Raw genomic sequence first — 17,124 nt, 5'->3', positions numbered from 1 at the left:
AAAAAAAAAAAAAAAAATCGACATTCGTACAAATTCCTGAGATTCCACCAAAGAAAAATGTTCATGGCGACACAGCGCTTCATCGGTAGTTAATCAAAGCATATAAAACGTAGATGCACTTTACTCCCCATTTCCTTATTCGCGTGATCACGGGCAGGCTTCCCCATCTTCCGCCAGGAATTGATTTCACGTTTCTGAGGGTATATATATCTGTTTGTTTGTTTTTCTCTCAGTTTGTGGTTTTGTAGATTTAGGATCGCTGTTAACTTTTGGCTTCAATCGTCCGCAGGAAGTGTAATTGGGCAGTTCTATTGTTATTGGATCTCGATCTGGTGTTTTTGTGCTTCTCGTGTTTCTGCGTTTGTTTCGTAATTGAGCTGTTTTTGGTGAGGAGGGGAACATGGGAATAGTGTTTACGCGGCTTTTTTCGTCGTTGTTTGGGAACAAGGAAGCTCGGATCCTGGTTCTAGGCCTTGACAATGCCGGGAAAACCACAATTCTTTGTATGAATTCTCACTTTGATAAATAAATTCGTCGAGTGATTTCTATGTTTACAGCTTACTTTCTTCCGGTGATGCATTCTCTGTTTATTTATTTTGATTTTTAATTTTCGCAGACCGACTTCAGATGGGTGAAGTAGTATCCACCATCCCAAGTAAGTTTTTGATTTTAAAGATTTTGTGGAAGCATTTGATGAATTTCTTTGTGTTTTCTTCTGTAAATCAATCATTATTAAGAGGAGTAAGTACAACTACAGCTACTGGATGGTTAGTGCTGTTGTTGAAGTTGTCTTTGGATCTTACACTTTATCTGCTAGTTAAGTGTATGATTTGGGCTCTGTTTCGATTGGTTATCTAATCATATATTCGTATGTGATTGATTAATCTAATACCAGAGTTCGGTTAAAATTATCATTTAGGGTATTAATTCCATGAAGCAACATAAACTTGGTCTTAATGTATCTATCTGAGTTTATGGATTGGTGTGGATGGTAATTGGTATGAGTGAGTAGATAAATTTCTTTTTTTTTTTTTTTTTTTTCTTTCTTGATAACATGAGTAGGTAAATTTCTTGATTAACTGAATGGAACTTTCCATGTATTGTGATTAACAAATTATGCATACATTTGATTGCAGCGATCGGGTTCAATGTGGAGACCGTGCAGTATAACAACATAAAGTTTCAAGTGTGGGATCTAGGTGTTTTTTTGCACACAATGGAAGCTCTTTCTTTTTTTCATTTATCTCATTATCACTTCATATAGTTCCTTGTTATCATTTTATTTAGTTCTCATTATCACTTCATATAGTTCCTTGTTATCATATTAGTTATTTGCATTATGATGGAAGAATATATATTGAAGTTCATATCTAACACTGGTTTTTATTGCTCATAACAGGTGGACAAACTAGTATCAGGTAACATACTCTCTTTTTCCATTTTTTTTTGGTTATTGTATAGTACAGTTATTATGACCAACCTTTACTTGCTTGCATCTCACTGATGAATTTACTATTTGTTGTCTTAGATAAAATCTCTTTCCGTGGGTTTACACCGTGTTGCTTTAGATGATGAGGTTAATAGGGCTGAGATCTGGTAAAGAGAATATTGAATGAAAAAAATGAAAAAACTAGTAAATAAGCTCAAATACATTTTGACATAAAGTGGAAAGTGTGATGAACTAACTGGTCAGTTTAACTCCTAGGAAGGAAAGAAAATAAGGAAACTAGAAATGATTAGATGTAATTAAATGAAACATCCAATATATGAGGCATAATTCAGTGCATCACAATGGACAGGAGCCTTACTCCCAACAGATGAGGATCAATTGTAACATCTAAGATGTATTGTGCTACCTAGATTTGTAAGGATGACAAACCTCAAGTGAAATTTTCTTACAAACTTGATTGCTAGTGTTCAACTAAATGAACAATCTCTAAGCATTCTACTCAAGAAAAAGAAGAAATTGGAATTCTCATGTGTTCTGCGCCATGGGTAGATACTACAATATATTAAGCATTGGTGCAAAAAATATGCTCACTACTTTAATTCTTGCTTGAGAAATCCAAGTGGAAGTAAAGTTAATGAATAGTAATGAATGACAAATTTACATAGGAAAACAATAAGAAAAGATGAGTCGATTAAAGACACCAATAATGAAATAAAATAAGACCAGCAATGTAAGAAAAGTCCTTTTTTTTTCTTTTTTTTTTTAATAATAATATTGGTTGATTGTGATATGAAGTAGGGATATTTTGGGAAGTATATAAGTGAGTTAATGAAGTGAGAAATTTTTTGATAGATTGAGTGTATAAGAGATATAAATTAAGGAGTGTAATAGTTTTTTGCTATAAATGTAATGTGTATATTTTTTGTGGACAAACAAAAAAAGGAAAAGAAACATATATTTGGTGGACGGAGGGAGTGATTCGACAAACTAAATTTTGACACAACATTGACATGCATGAGATGAATGTAAGGGCGGAAAAATTGCATGCAAGACTCAAACTTTGAAGATAGAAATGTAGAAAAAGGATCACGTTACTTGTCTTCACTATAAAGGGAAAACAAAAGCAGGAAAATGAGACCACGATGAAAGAGATCTAACTTAGTTCTCAGTCAAGTTTAATTAATTATATGATAGCAAAAATTGGAAAATGTGAAGAATAGAGTGGATAGGTCAGCTCAAAAGGAAGGAAAGAAAACAATGAAGTGAGAACAGATCAGATACAATTAAAACAAAGAACCTAACTCCTCACAATAGATGTGAACCTTACTCTCCAACAGAACTGGGCCTAGATGAATCCCTAGATGAATCTTTCACCTAGATTTGTAAGGATGGCAAATTTTAAGTGCACATCATGTAGACCCAATTGGCAATATTCATCTAAATGAATAATTTTCAAACATTTTCACTTAAGGAAAAGAGTGTTTGCTTGTGTTTTGGATTTGAAATTTTTTGAATGAAAAATAAGATTTGGGTTTAATGATTTAAATGAGAAATAGGTGTTGGATTTGATGTTTTGAATGAAAAGTAGGTTTTGTATTTGATATTTTGTATAAAAAACAGATGTTTGGTAATAACATTTTACTGTAGATTATATGGTGAAAAAAATATCGAAAACACAAACAAACCTGGCGAGTTCTATTTAACAAAGCAGGGCTCTATTTAGAGGATAAAAAAATACAAGAGATGGAAGGATAAATTTATATCTAATAATAAATCATGAATGACCAAATTTAAGCACCCATAACCATGCTTGACCCTCAAAGTGAAACTCAAGTTGCGTAATTTGCTGTGGTCCAATTTCCATTTGGCACCTTTCCGGCTATGGGCTTGTATGTTCTGCATTTTTATCTTGTTTACAAGACTTATGAACCTAGAATTCTGCAGACTGCATTTCTTGTACCTATTAGATGATTACGTAGATTAGATAAGATCTTGTCATCAAGTAATGCTGGAGTCGAATCTTTTGTGAAACAATGAACTATAGCCTATTGACTAAGTTTTGGGGAGGAAGATTTGATCTTGATGATGAATATTTTACCGCCAATTGTGCTCTAGTTGTATATGCAGTTTACTATGGATATCTGGCCAAGTCATGGTAATCAGCACTACATATCCCATTAAATCCTTAGTCTGGAACTTGCTTTGTGAAATTTCTAACTTTACTTATAATCTTAGTCTTGTGATGGATTTGATATTATCTTCCTTAGAAATTCATCGCTGATGCTCATTTTACTTTTGGTTTTGATGTTCTAGGCCTTACTGGCGGTGCTATTTTCCTAATACTCAAGCCATAATATATGTTGTTGATTCTAGCGACACAGACAGACTAGTTGTCGCCAAAGAAGAATTTCATTCAATATTGGAGGTACTCTTTGCTTTTTTACTCCTTACGCTTGTATCCAAGTGATGTTGGATGTGTTTGCATGAAATATTTCTTGACCTTGTAGTTTAGGGAGTGTAATACTAATTTGTTTATATTTTCTGGTATCTATTTTATTTGCAATTTTAGTGAGATACTTAAGTCAACTGTAACATTGCTGTAGCTGTCAGAGACAGTATGATAAATAACTGTGCAGAAAAATTGGGCATGTGGTAATTTAGAAATATCCTTGCATCGGGTGTATTGGTTGTTGAATCACAATGAAAGTTGCAAATATCATTTTTTTTGAGCTATTAGTTTAGGGGCCAACGAAGTACAGTGTCAACTATGTTACAAAATGTTGTGTCAAGTATAGAAAAATATTAGGCAATGGTCATTTTTAGTGGGTGGAGGGTGGGGTTGTATACTAATCGAATCGAAGCGAATACTGCAATATTCAATTTGATATTCATTAAATTATTCGTTATTCGATTTGTTTTGAATCTCAAATGATATTCGTATTTGATTTGAAATAATTTTAAAATTATTTGATTCGATTCACCTTCACGCATTTGATTTTATTTTTTAAAATACAATATTAAAAATATCATTTTAATTTTCTATTCAAAATTCAATTCGATTCGAAATTTTGTGATATAGAAAAAAATACATCCATCCCTTATTTATCAAAAATTTCAAATTGACACGGAACTTCCTCTAACAAAATAAACTATCATATAGTTGCAGTTTTAGTACATTATATATTTATCTATATAAAAGTTCAAAAGTAACATTATAATAAATTTAGTTTGATTTATTTAACTTTGGAATATATATATGTATATTATATATATTTTATAATCGAATCGCATATTTTCGAATATAAAACCGAATATTAAATTTTATATTTATATTTGATCCATATTGATATTCAAATTGAATTGAATATCTATGTTTGAATTCAAATTATAAAATTTAGAATACGAATATCAAAATTTTGAATCGAATATTGAATTGAACAAAATAATTTGATTAATTTACAACCTAGTGGAGGGTTTATGTGCATTCAGTGATGATTATAAAGAAATATGATTTTGATTTTTTATTGGCCCCTTTGACCCGAAACAATACATGTAATTTGAAACAGGACTTTTGTTCTTCTTTCTCTATTAGCAATTGTGCATCCGGCGCTATATCAAAATTTGGGGTTTAAGGTTTAGAGTTAGCTTGAACAGTTGTGTTAACTAGGAAGAAATTTGATAAAAAAAGCCTTAGCGCAATAAGTTACCAACATTACAAAGAAACCAATTGAAAGTGCAATATGTAACCTATATATGAATTTGTGTATCTGTGCTACTAATTTCGGATTCCTCACCAATTCAACTTCCATTAGCATTGTAAGAATCTAAAAAAGTCTACCAAATTCAAATCCTAGGACATGGAAATTTGCTGGATTGCAACAGCTACATTGTTCTCTGCATAGCTGGTGCTACTGCTTTGATAACTCAGAAACTGCACTTTTGTTTTGTCTGTGCTGCTTCAAATCTTCCTTTGGTTGATGGCTTTCTCATTTGTAGTTTATTAAGTTTAAGATCAGCGTATCACTTTAAACTTCATCGTTCGTATGCATCATAAGAGCTTAAATACGACAGAATATTCGTGAATTCTCAGATTCTGCGTGAAATGCACAATGCTCCTTGCACGTCACTATAGAAATTCAAAGCATCATAGTTAGTAAAAAGTGCATAAAATCATCACATTAATAATCATCTATGTTAACGATGGACCAAACACTATTAAGCATTCATTAATTTGCTATACAATCTTTTAAAAATAGAACATGTTTTACTTTTTGTTTTTCAATTTTATAATGTTCATATTGAGACAAAACCTGCACTTGTATTTTTTTGTAGATCATCACATGATTATTAGATATAAATCATCTGTGAAAAGATGTATTATTATCATTATTAATTACATAAATTTCAAACTTATAGAATTATGTAGGTCATGGTCTAATTAGAGTGACTAGCAAATGCTCAGTTTGATTCATGGTCCGGCTTCTCCTTGGAGACTTAATTTCAAAACTAATAGGCTATGCCTCGCTATTGAAAATTCCCCTTCTATCATTTTTCAACATATCTTCCCGTAGTTGAATCTGCAGACGACTTCCACAGTGTTAGAAGTATGGAATACGTAATGGTTCGTTGTAACTCATTCTCCCTTCCCGGGGCCTTAACTCTATATCTCTATCATCTAATCTAAATCTATTTTACTTTCCCCCTCCCCAGAAAAAATAAAAAATAAAGATATTTAGGTCATAAATAATTTCCATCGTTCTTTTAATAAAATTGTTAGATTATATATTATTGATATGAATATATCAGTTATATTATATGATTCTAATGGTGTGTTTGGTTTGTTGATTTTGATTTAAATAGTGATCGGATGTCATTTTTTGTGAGAAAAAATAGTGTACTTTTATAAGAAAATAAACTGAAAAAAAAAAAAAAAATCAAAGCGAAGAGCCTAAGGGTGTGTTCTTTTTGTTTTCCAAACTAACACATTTCTTTAAAAAATTAATAATATTACACTCATTATTTTTATATTACCTACACAATTCTCTGTACCTCATATAAAAAAAATATCCCTTTAAACTATTTTACAAAACAAATACACCCTAAGTTGCTACCGTCAAAGGGAGTTGTTTGCATAGAGTGGTGTTTTCTTTGTATGATAGTGATGTGGTTGGCGTCAATCTGTCACGAGAGTAACAAACAAGCGATACATATGAGTTTTGCCAACAAGTCCCTCACTCCATTGAACTATTAAAAATATTTGCCACATGTATCAGTACATATTAAAAATCTTGATCATTTCCATGAGCTAATGATTGGCCCCAAGAGTTCTTTTTTATCGTGCGGCCTTAAACCTTTCCTTTCTTGCAATGTCCTATTTTATTTATAAAAGACAGAAGTGGATCGAATTATTTCCTTTGAAAGGGGATAGTTTTGGTTTAAAAGGCTTCAATTAGCTACATGACATGAGTTTTACGGATGGGACTTAGAGGTGGACATGAGCCTTTATTCATGAATATTCTATTTATTTTACTGGATGGTAGTTTAACAATGGCTGTTTTGTTTCTTTCAATTAACGGACTATAATATGCTTCATTTTATAGTATCTTGATCACAAAGTCAAACAAAAATTCTGTAACTTTTTCATTGACATTTGCCTGCAATTTGGTGGCAGGAGGAGGAGCTTAAAGGTGCCGTGGTCCTCATATTTGCAAACAAGCAGGTATTTGGCCCACTTTGCTTATACTTGTTCTTCCATTGTGTTTTAGAAACAAATTTTCTGATTGCCCGTGATTGCAAGCACTCAGAACAATGCCCATGCCAATGGAGAGAAAATATTTGCATTAATGTGTGTGTTTAGTTTTGATTTGAGTTGGAGGTTTTAATTTGAGTTTGAGATTTTGATTTGAGTTTTGTTTTACATAAGTGTTTTTATCTATAATGTATTTTTATTGAAAACCGTACGGGCTGAATAGTGTAGGTTTGAGTTTGAAATTAAAAAAACAAAAAAACCTATGTGTCTTGTTTTGCAGGATCTTCCTGGGGCACTTGATGATGCTGCTATAACCGAGTCCTTGGAGTTGCACAAGATAAAGAACCGTCAATGGGCCATTTTTAAGACTTCTGCTATTAAAGGAGAAGGTCTCTTCGAGGGCTTGGACTGGTAATCTTCATAACACACACCTGAAATAGATGCTAAATATGTGTTACTTGATACCTAGACTGGCCAATAAGTTTCTTATTGAAAAATCTACTGCCAAAAATTATTATTCAGGCTGCACATCGGTTCGTTGCTTTACACCGAGTGACACGTCCGTAGTTTGTTCATGCAATTTACCCTTAACATATAAATTATTGTTCGTTTTATATGGAATTAAGGACATGAGAAATTAGCAAAAGTAGTGAACTTTGGTATCACTTGTAGAGCTAACATAAAATTGGGGTGTGTTTGTTTAGTAAAATTGTTTGAAGAGATACTTTTTATGTAATGTATAAGAAATTGTATAAGTAATATAAAAATAATGAGTGTGTGTAACATATTAATTTTTTTTTTGGGAGAAATGTGTTTTTTGGAATTGGCGGAAAAACACACTCTGGATATGCTTACTAGAGTTCCTGCACATATTGATCACTGTATTTTGTATCGTTTTGAGTTTCACAGTTCTGATTGCTCTTATATAGTTAGGTCACGTAAAATCGGCGTTATGGTCCCCCTAGAGAGATTCAATTCGGTTTTACACTTATTAGATCATTTATTTTGCCTTACGGAAATAAGGCTCTCTCTAAAACTGACTACGAGTCATACAAAAGCCACTTTGTTGGTGATATCGATCACGTTAATTATTTGGTTTAGTTTTATTGTTCATAAAAGTTTATTGTGGCAATTTTAGTTGCACGAGGTTCTTGGCTGGCTGCCAAAGTTAGTTGCACGAGGTTATTGGCTGGCTGCCAAAGTTAACGGATTTTACTTGCAATTGCTTAAGATGATATTCTCTAGAGAACTTTTACGACATTATTTACTCTCGTATGTTTATCCGCGCGTTGACTGATTTCTTTATGGCATTGCTAATTTAATATAGGTTAAGCAATACTCTTAAATCCGGAGGCGGCTAAATTTTTGGATTCGGACAGCTTGGGACTGGTGCGATCGACAAAATCTTGCAAATTATCGGTATGATTTGTGTTGAGATTCCTTTAGGATGTCTTCTGATACTCGATAGAATGTTTTGAGTTTTTCTAAGACAAGAATATCTATTCGATACCTTATGTTTCCTGTAATTGTTACGCATGTCGTCGACTGAATTTTATTTTTTTGGGAGTTCAAAGAAATATATATATCGAATATTTACTCTCGATTTGTCTTTTTATCCGATCATGAATCTTGATCAACCCAACCCCCTAAGTTTCAGCTTGCATCCATTCTGAAAACGAGCCTGTTTTGAATTTGGATTTAGATGTTTTCAATAAAAAAATTGCTTTAAAATAAGGATTTTATTTGATATTTTTAAACTATAAATAAATTGTGTACCTACGATGAATCGTTGACAATTGATCGATTTGCGTCAGGTTCGTATTGGATTGAAATTATTGTATGTATAGATTGTAGTGTAATGTGTATAGTGAATAGATTATTTAAGATTAAATTAAATTTAAATTAATATATGAACTAATTATTAAATTAGAATGATTTTATATAATTAATTAATTAATACTAATATAAAATCGGATTTTTGTGTCGGGTTTAGTTAAGAACAACTCTAATACGTGTTGATTTGTATATATAATTAAATCAAATTTTCTTCTTTTTTTGTTTATCCAAATTCAATTATATGTCACATTATGATTAGTTGTTGTCCGCTCTAATTTAACCGAGCACTAACTTCGAACACAAATTGTTTTTATTATAATATGAACAAAAATTATAATGCCATTGTTTATTTCCTCAACCCAATAATTTGTCTCTTTTACTTATACATACTGAATTACACTTGAAAAAATTATTCATGCTTTAATAAAAAATAATGTAAATTTGTTACATAAAATAAGTTGTAAAATGAAATTAAATATACATATTTTATTTATATAATTACTTAGGATATGTTTGGTTGTAAGTTGGAAGTTGCGGTACATTGTTAGATAATAAAATATTATTTTTTATAAATTATTTTATTGTGTAATATATGTTTAATTAAAAATAAATTTAAAATATTTTTTAGAATTATATTTTATTAAGTATTTACTTAATAAAATATATTTGTTCATTTATATGAAATATCAATAGAAGCATACAAAAGTCTTTTTTTTTTTTTTTTTTTTTTTTTTAAAAAAAAACCATCTCATTTCTTATAATACAATTGAAATTCTTCATATCTTACAAAATGTTATTCTTTATAATCATTTTACAACGTTTTATACTTTTCGATAAAAATATCTAAAACTATAAAAACAACAACGCAACGAAATATAGAAGTATTTATTCTTTTTTTTATTGAGTGCGCTCGGAGTAAACTCGTAGTCGAATTTAATAGTTTGCAAACTAGACCTGATTAGACAAGTCACACTAGGTGAATACAAGATCTAAAACGTCGGGAGTTTGAACCAATTAGAAATATTCATTAATTGTGTTAATAATAGCTTTATTACTAATATGTTTTTAATTATAAAATAATTAAATTATAGAATGTAAAAAATACGAAAAAAAAAACAATATTAGATGTAGGATCCAGACCGATTTTGATTATATAACAATATATAGACAATTATTAGTTAAAGTATTTTTTTTAAAAAAAATACAGAATTCAAATAATAATTTTCCATAAAATTTAATTAAAGAAACACTCCCTCAATTTAATACAAATACATTTGGATGGAACAAAAGGAGTGGAATATGAAAATACACACAATTAAATTGGAAAAAATAAAAATAAAATAGATACAACATTGAACTATATTACAAAAAACAGAGTATGTATTACAATCCCCCAAACTTGTTTCACACATTGTCCTAAAACGTTACTTCCTTTATCCCACATAATATGTCAATATTTTTTACTTTCTTCTGTCTCATATAACTTATTAGAAATATATTTGTGCACTTTAATCATATTTTAAATTTTATAATTTTTTTAATTTTAATTAAACTATTTACTTAGCTTAATCTTAATTTATAATTATTTTTACTAATATACTTCTTAATTACCTACTAATTATATTTTACATAAATTCTCGTATCTACAGTAATAAGTCAAAAATATCTTGGACGAAGGGAGTACAATTATTCCAAATACATACATGTAGAGAGAGAGAGAGTAAAAAACAATCACTACAATACTAAGTAATCTATAAGTTATTGTAACATATATATATATATATATTTCATTCATCTAAAATTAAAATTAGAATTCAAAATGAAAATTCAAAAAAAAAAAAAAAAAAAAAAAAGGAAAAAGAAAAATCCTATTGCATGAACAAGATATCATCCAAAGCCAAATCAGAAGGAAGTTCATATCCAAAGACCATAGAGTAATCATCAATTTCATCACTTGTGAATTTTGGTATCCTCCAACTTTCTGATAATTCCAATCCTTGCCCATATCTTAGTAATTGTAAAACCTACAAAAAAAAAAAAAAAAATTATTATATTAACTTAGGATTTAATTTAATTTAATTTAATTTAATTTAAATTAAGAAGTATATATATATATATATATAGGTACCTCGGTCATAGAAGGTCTCCATATAGAAGACTGTCTAACACAATACGACGCCGTTAGGGCCACTCTGTAGAAGTCCTCCATCTCAAATCTCCCTTCCATTTTTGGATCTGCCAATTCTTTCAAATTTCCACTTTCCATCAATGGCTTTGCCTGTACCATTTACCATATTTATTATTTAATTTATTTCTACGTCATCACAGAGTGTTGATTTGATTCAATTAACAAATATATATAAAAAAAAATAATAATAATAATAAAAATAAAAATAAAATATTGATATAATATATAACATATTTTTGAATAACATATTATATAATTACATGTAGTAAAACAAATTTTGATTTCAACAAATATTATTATGATGTCAGCCTATAGTAATTTGATCTAATTATCAAACGTCTATAAAGAAAGTAGAAAATATTAATTTTATTAATTGTTTCAAATTAATATCCTAACCTAGTATTATGTTATCGGGCGAGTGATGATTTTATAATTCTTTCAGGGTAGTTTGTTGATTTGACACCCTAACCGCTATCCATCACAAATAATACTAATAAAAATAAAATAATCATCCTGACTTTAGTAGTAAATTATGGAATAAAATTAAAATAATATAATTTCTTCTTCTTCTTCGAATTCAAATAATAATAATAATAATATTTTGTTTTGTAAGAGATGACTTAATAATGTAGAAGTAGACTCGCGACTATTATGTCATAAGTTCAAGCCTTCGACGACTCTAGAATTACATCTAATTTTCTCATAACTTAAGATAATATAATTCAAAAAAATACATATTAATTGCTTTACCCATAAAAGTAGGTGTTGTCCTGTCGAGTCAACGGGCCTTCGTCCCGTAATAATTTCCAAGAGAAGTATACCGAATGCAAAGACATCGGTCTTCTCATCAACAATACCGTGCATAAAGTACTCAGGGGCTAAGTATCCAAATGTTCCTTCAATGGGAATTACAGCATGGTGAGTCCATTTACTTGGAAGCCACTTTGCGAGCCCAAAATCCGATATCTACAACAAAAAAATAAGTATATATAATTATTTAAAAAATCATCGCGAAAAATAAAGAACTCTCTCTTTTTACACTAACATTAATTTCCTTAGAAAAAGAAATGGATCAAAAAAAAAAAGAAGGTTAAAACAAGTTCATACTTGAGGTTCGTAGTCGGGGCCAAGAAGAACATTCGATGCCTTGATGTCCCGATGGATGATCCGGTGCTTGCAACACTTGTGAAGGTAATGCAAACCCCTCGCGACCCCGAGTATTATACGGTATCTTATGGGCCAATCGAGATATGGCCTCGTCGCCTCTATAACATTGCAAGAACAAACATTTTGACAAAGTGTTTTACGCGCAAAGTTTTGTTTTAAAAGACATTTAAAGATTTGTTCGATCTTGCTTTACCATGTAGTGCGGATGAAAGAGTTCCGTATGGATATAGTTCGAAGACAAGGTAAAGTCCATTTTCGACGCAAAATCCGAGCAATTTCGCGGTGTTGGGATGATTGACTTGTCCGATAATCCCTAACTCCATGAGGAACTCCTTTTCCTTCTCCGGATTCGCATTGTCCTTCGCCAAACGCTTCACGGCTATGCTACATCCCTTTGCCGTTTCTCCTTTGTAAACTTCCGAATATCCTCCTTGTCCCACCATGTTTTCTGTCACAATAACGCTCGTTTCGTCGCTTAATAGAACAATACATTTGGTTCAAATTTTTCAAGAAACTAACTTCCAATGCTGTATTAAATCCTCTATTCACTTGTGGTTTTGCTGACCTTCCGGACACGTGTCCTCCGGCGAACTACATGGGTGCCACGTAGGCATCTTCGGCGCCGGAGGATTAAAATTGTAATTTTTTTTCACTTACGAGACTAATTCGCAACAAAATTAAATTACATGACTAAAATGATAAAGGAGTCCAATTATGGAACTAAAATATCAGTTTACCCTTTTATTTTTGTAATTCTGATTATGACTTTTTGTTTGAATAGTAATTTGGATATGGTGTCTTGTAAGAAAGAGAATGCATTTTTATCGCAAACTATAAAAAATTGAATAGTGAAAAAAAGTGAAGATAATTGCCAAGTTATCTCGATGATGAATGAAAGGGAAGAGAGTAAGTTACCAATGCAAAAGTTTCTAGTAGCAATGGCAAGTTGTTGATAGCTAAAACACTCGAGCAAAGGTTGATCCTTTTGGTTCTTGAGCAAGTCCTTTTCTTGCTTTCTCGCACTCCCATCGAATGATGGGAGGCGAAAGAATGACGAAATAATCTTGAATGGTGAGATGGGCTTTCTCGATTCTTGTTTATCTTCGGTCACTAATGTTGAAAATGTGGCGAGTGATTCGCTTGAGTTTGAACTATCTTCGTCTGTATTGCTTTGCGAATCTTCCTCACATATGGAGAGTACCGTTCGCGGAGATGGCTTTTTGCACTTCATGCTCGTTGATATTTCATTTTCATCGGATGAAAATGAGCTTTCGACATCCGAGTTCTTTTCGGACCATCTATTGCTCGATTCATCGGGACAATCTAGTGTATAATGTATACAAAAGTAAAAAATGTTAGGACAAAATTTTAATGTTCACCTTCTATTTTACAATCTATAATTAGGGTGAACATTCAGATTTTCAATTCGGATTCAAATTTTAAAATTTTATAAAAAATTGATCTGAACAAATAAAATTATCCAAAATGCTGAATTCTAATTATAAAATCCAAATCAAAGTGAAAATTTTATTTTATTTTTTTAATTAGATAAATTTATTAAATAATAAATATATAATGTTCAATAAACCAAAATACAAACACAAGATAGGATCATCTATCATTGAAATATATTAAAAAAAATACTAAATACATAAAACTCTGAATAAAAATTTCAAAATTTATAAAATGTGTCCTTGTAATATATTAATATTTTAATATGTTTCAGATCTCAGATTTATTTAGGTTTTTAGTATACCAATTTGAAATTTCAAAATTTAAGAAATTTTCAAATCGATCCAATCCAAATGTCTAAAATTTTCAAACCAAATTTTTAATTTCAGTTTGATTTTTTATATCGAATAGTTGGCCGTGTCTTGCTCTTCCCTAAAACTACACCTGACTCAATTCTTTCTTTTTTTTCTCTCTTTTTTTTTTTTATTATTATTTTTTTTTTATGTTGCATTATTCCTATACAATCGATGATTTAATTTTTACCATTTTAGTAAAATTTTGAATAGAATATGACTCATATTATACGACTGGTATGTTATATAGGTTAAACTTTTAAGTGAAACGATAATCCAATTTACACAGGAAAAAATCTTTGGGGTCGAACCTTGAAGAAGCAAAGAGGTGTCGGAAAAATGATCCTGTCGAGTTCTTCTTACAATAACCAACGAGCAGTCCTTGGGGACATGCTCGCAACAGTACTTGGAGACCGACGAGGTTGTTCTAGTCGAGAAAATCATGCCAAATGTAATTCTCGTAAATTTCTTCCACATAATGTTTATGAATGAGTCGCTGCGGTCTGACCTGTTCCTTCGATGGCCTCCTATGACGAGATAGTCGGCTGCCATGGCTGTGGCTTCGAGTACTAGACATTTACCAGTACTAGAATTTATTCCGATTCTTGCCTCAAGATTCACCTATTTTTGGCAATAAAATCTTCGGAAAAAATGGCGAACAAAAGGAAGACGAAGTATTACAATGTTATTGTGCTTTTATTACCTCATGGGATTGGGATGTCTTGACGAGTTCTCCTGTGATTGATATCGCGTACGATTTGGCTTGCCGTATTTGCTTTTGAATCTTTCTCGATGATTCCTTCTTGATTTTGTTCTCTTTTCTTGATTCGATAGACTTATTCTCCGGCGTCGCCCCTGCTTCATTTTCGCAAATTTTGTTCCTTAGACTTGTAAGGGAGTGTTGCTTTGTATTTTTATTTTTTAGGTAAAATGATAGCTATATTTTAAATAGAAAAATAGCGGGATCTTAGCGTGCTATTGCATCATTTAGCACACAAGAAACATAGGGTTAATACATAATTTAAATTAATAATTCCTCCGTCTCAATTCAAAATATCATTTTTACTATTTTCGTATGTTCCACTTCAAAATATCTATTTTCTATTTTAGAAAAAATAATTATATACTAATATCAAATACCTTAAATTTTACGTAAATTACAAACATTTACTTAAGTCAAATGTATCAAAAACTCTTACGTACTTTCACTAATTAATAAAATACTATTATTTTTTAATTTATTAAAAAACTTCAAATGACCCTTTCATTTAGAACAGAGGGAGTACATCACAATGTATTAATTTAAATTATTTGTTGAAAGTTTATACTTATAGAAATTGTTGTATAAATATATATATTGTGCTGAGTATAATTATACTATTGCACTGAGTAGTGACGGAACTAGAATATTAATAGAGAGGGGGCAATTTTTTAAATTTACAAAATAAATTTTTTATTTGTAAAATAATACTACTATAATCCACTTAATAATTTTATATTTATTTTTTGCATACTAATATTAAATGTTAATTATTACATCAAATATAGTCCAAATAAAAAAAATAATCTTTTTTATTAGTAAATATTTATATATTATATTTTGGAAAAAATAAAACTAATGCACTTTCTTATTAAAAAAAAATCAACACTCAGTTTTTATTATTTTTATTTATTTTAAATATTTTCTATAAATTATATATATATATTATTCTTTTAAAAATAAAAAAATTTAATAAAATAGGATAAAAGTGGAGTTGGGGTAGAGCTCACCCTTGCCCCTTAATAGGTCCGCCACTGGCACTGGGTATAATAGATTTATTGTATGAATTATTGTTATGTGTTATTTATTCATTTATTATTTTTATATTATATAAATACAAACTTTGTATCATTATTTTATATTTTATCAGCACAGATCATGTGCTGAAACTATTTTTTAGCAGTTGTGGTGATTAACTATAATATTAACTATCTTAATTATATTTAAAATATAATTAAATAATATAAATTAATATAAATTGATTTTAAAGCATTCATAGGCATATTTTATACGACGACTGTCAATATTTAAAGTGTTGTCAGCATCGTATTAAATATTTTTTATTAAAACACAAACAACCTCCGAAAAATAGATATTGAATGTAACGTTTTAAAATAATAAAACATTAAATAAATTATACACACAAGGAAAAAAAAAAAAAAAAAAAACACCTTATTTGATTCCAATGTCTTGTAAGAAATTGAAAATGTGTGAGTTCAGTTTGGATTTTTGATTTAATATCGGTTTGAATGTAATGTTTTATAAGATAAAAATAATATATATATATATAAAACCGTAATGGTCCTATAATAAAAAAACAAAATAGAAGCCAAACTTCCAAAAACACAACTTAACCTCAACCTTAACAAACAAATGTAAGTACACAATAATGTCGAGCCCGACTCACCTATTACATGAAATGCGACGACAGTGTCGCCCGGTCGGGCCACAACTCGAATAGCCCAAGAAATAAGGTCGTGGCTCTCGGCGGCATCGGAAGATATGCCCACAAGAATTTTTGCGGGTAATTTGGAAAGAAGCATGATTTGTACTTAAGGTATATGAATAGAAGGCTATGTAAGAAGTTTGGAGTTGATGTCGAAGAAATGGAGATTATATATATATATATGTATGTATGTATGATTAATTAGAACAATGAAAGAAGAAGGCATGGAGACCACATAGGATCGATCAAATAGTCTTGTAAGAGAAGCAAGTGAAAGGATAGTGAGTTATAGGGTTTGGTCGAGAAAGCCTTTTCCTTTGTTTATTTTACCATAATAGAGTTTGCTTGTTTGACTCTTGTTTTTTTCGACATTTTTTTTTTTACTATGCAATTATTATGATTTTTCGTGAAATTTTATTATTTCATCATTTAAAAACTAAACA

At 30.2% G+C, this 17,124-nt stretch overlaps 2 protein-coding genes across 3 annotated transcripts; one reads left to right on the top strand and one right to left on the bottom strand.

The window, feature by feature from the left end:
- LOC127258855 (ADP-ribosylation factor 1) lies at positions 1-8,802 on the top strand. The gene is made up of 9 exons (XM_051285898.1): positions 1-200; positions 290-503; positions 617-655; positions 1,137-1,199; positions 1,400-1,418; positions 3,764-3,875; positions 7,122-7,169; positions 7,480-7,610; positions 8,527-8,802. The coding sequence occupies exons 2-9, from the start codon at positions 401-403 to the stop codon at positions 8,558-8,560; spliced, it is 549 nt and encodes a 182-aa protein (XP_051141855.1). The 5' UTR covers positions 1-200; positions 290-400; the 3' UTR covers positions 8,561-8,802.
- A 2,089-nt stretch (positions 8,803-10,891) lies between these two features.
- Positions 10,892-16,801, bottom strand: LOC127259213 (probable receptor-like serine/threonine-protein kinase At5g57670). Of its 2 annotated transcripts, XM_051286400.1 has the most exons (10): positions 16,643-16,801; positions 14,899-15,050; positions 14,704-14,816; positions 14,507-14,622; positions 13,306-13,713; positions 12,584-12,838; positions 12,331-12,488; positions 11,974-12,189; positions 11,164-11,313; positions 10,892-11,059 (listed from the first exon to the last, which is right to left on the bottom strand). In XM_051286400.1, exons 1-10 carry the CDS (start codon positions 16,776-16,778, stop codon positions 10,904-10,906), a joined length of 1,860 nt encoding a protein of 619 aa, XP_051142357.1. In that variant the 5' UTR covers positions 16,779-16,801; the 3' UTR covers positions 10,892-10,903. The 2 variants fall into 2 exon arrangements, with proteins under 2 accessions (XP_051142357.1, XP_051142351.1); XM_051286394.1 differs by having other exon boundaries at positions 14,507-14,816.
- Between the last annotated feature and the right edge of the window lie 323 nt (positions 16,802-17,124).

The sequence above is a fragment of the Andrographis paniculata genome, unplaced genomic scaffold (genome assembly GCF_009805555.1).
Source record: "Andrographis paniculata isolate CXL003 unplaced genomic scaffold, ASM980555v1 Contig14END, whole genome shotgun sequence".
NCBI classification, from domain to species: Eukaryota; Viridiplantae; Streptophyta; class Magnoliopsida; order Lamiales; family Acanthaceae; genus Andrographis; species Andrographis paniculata.
The sequence above is the reverse complement of the archived record's forward strand: the minus strand, read 5'-3'. Positions and strand labels throughout refer to the sequence as shown.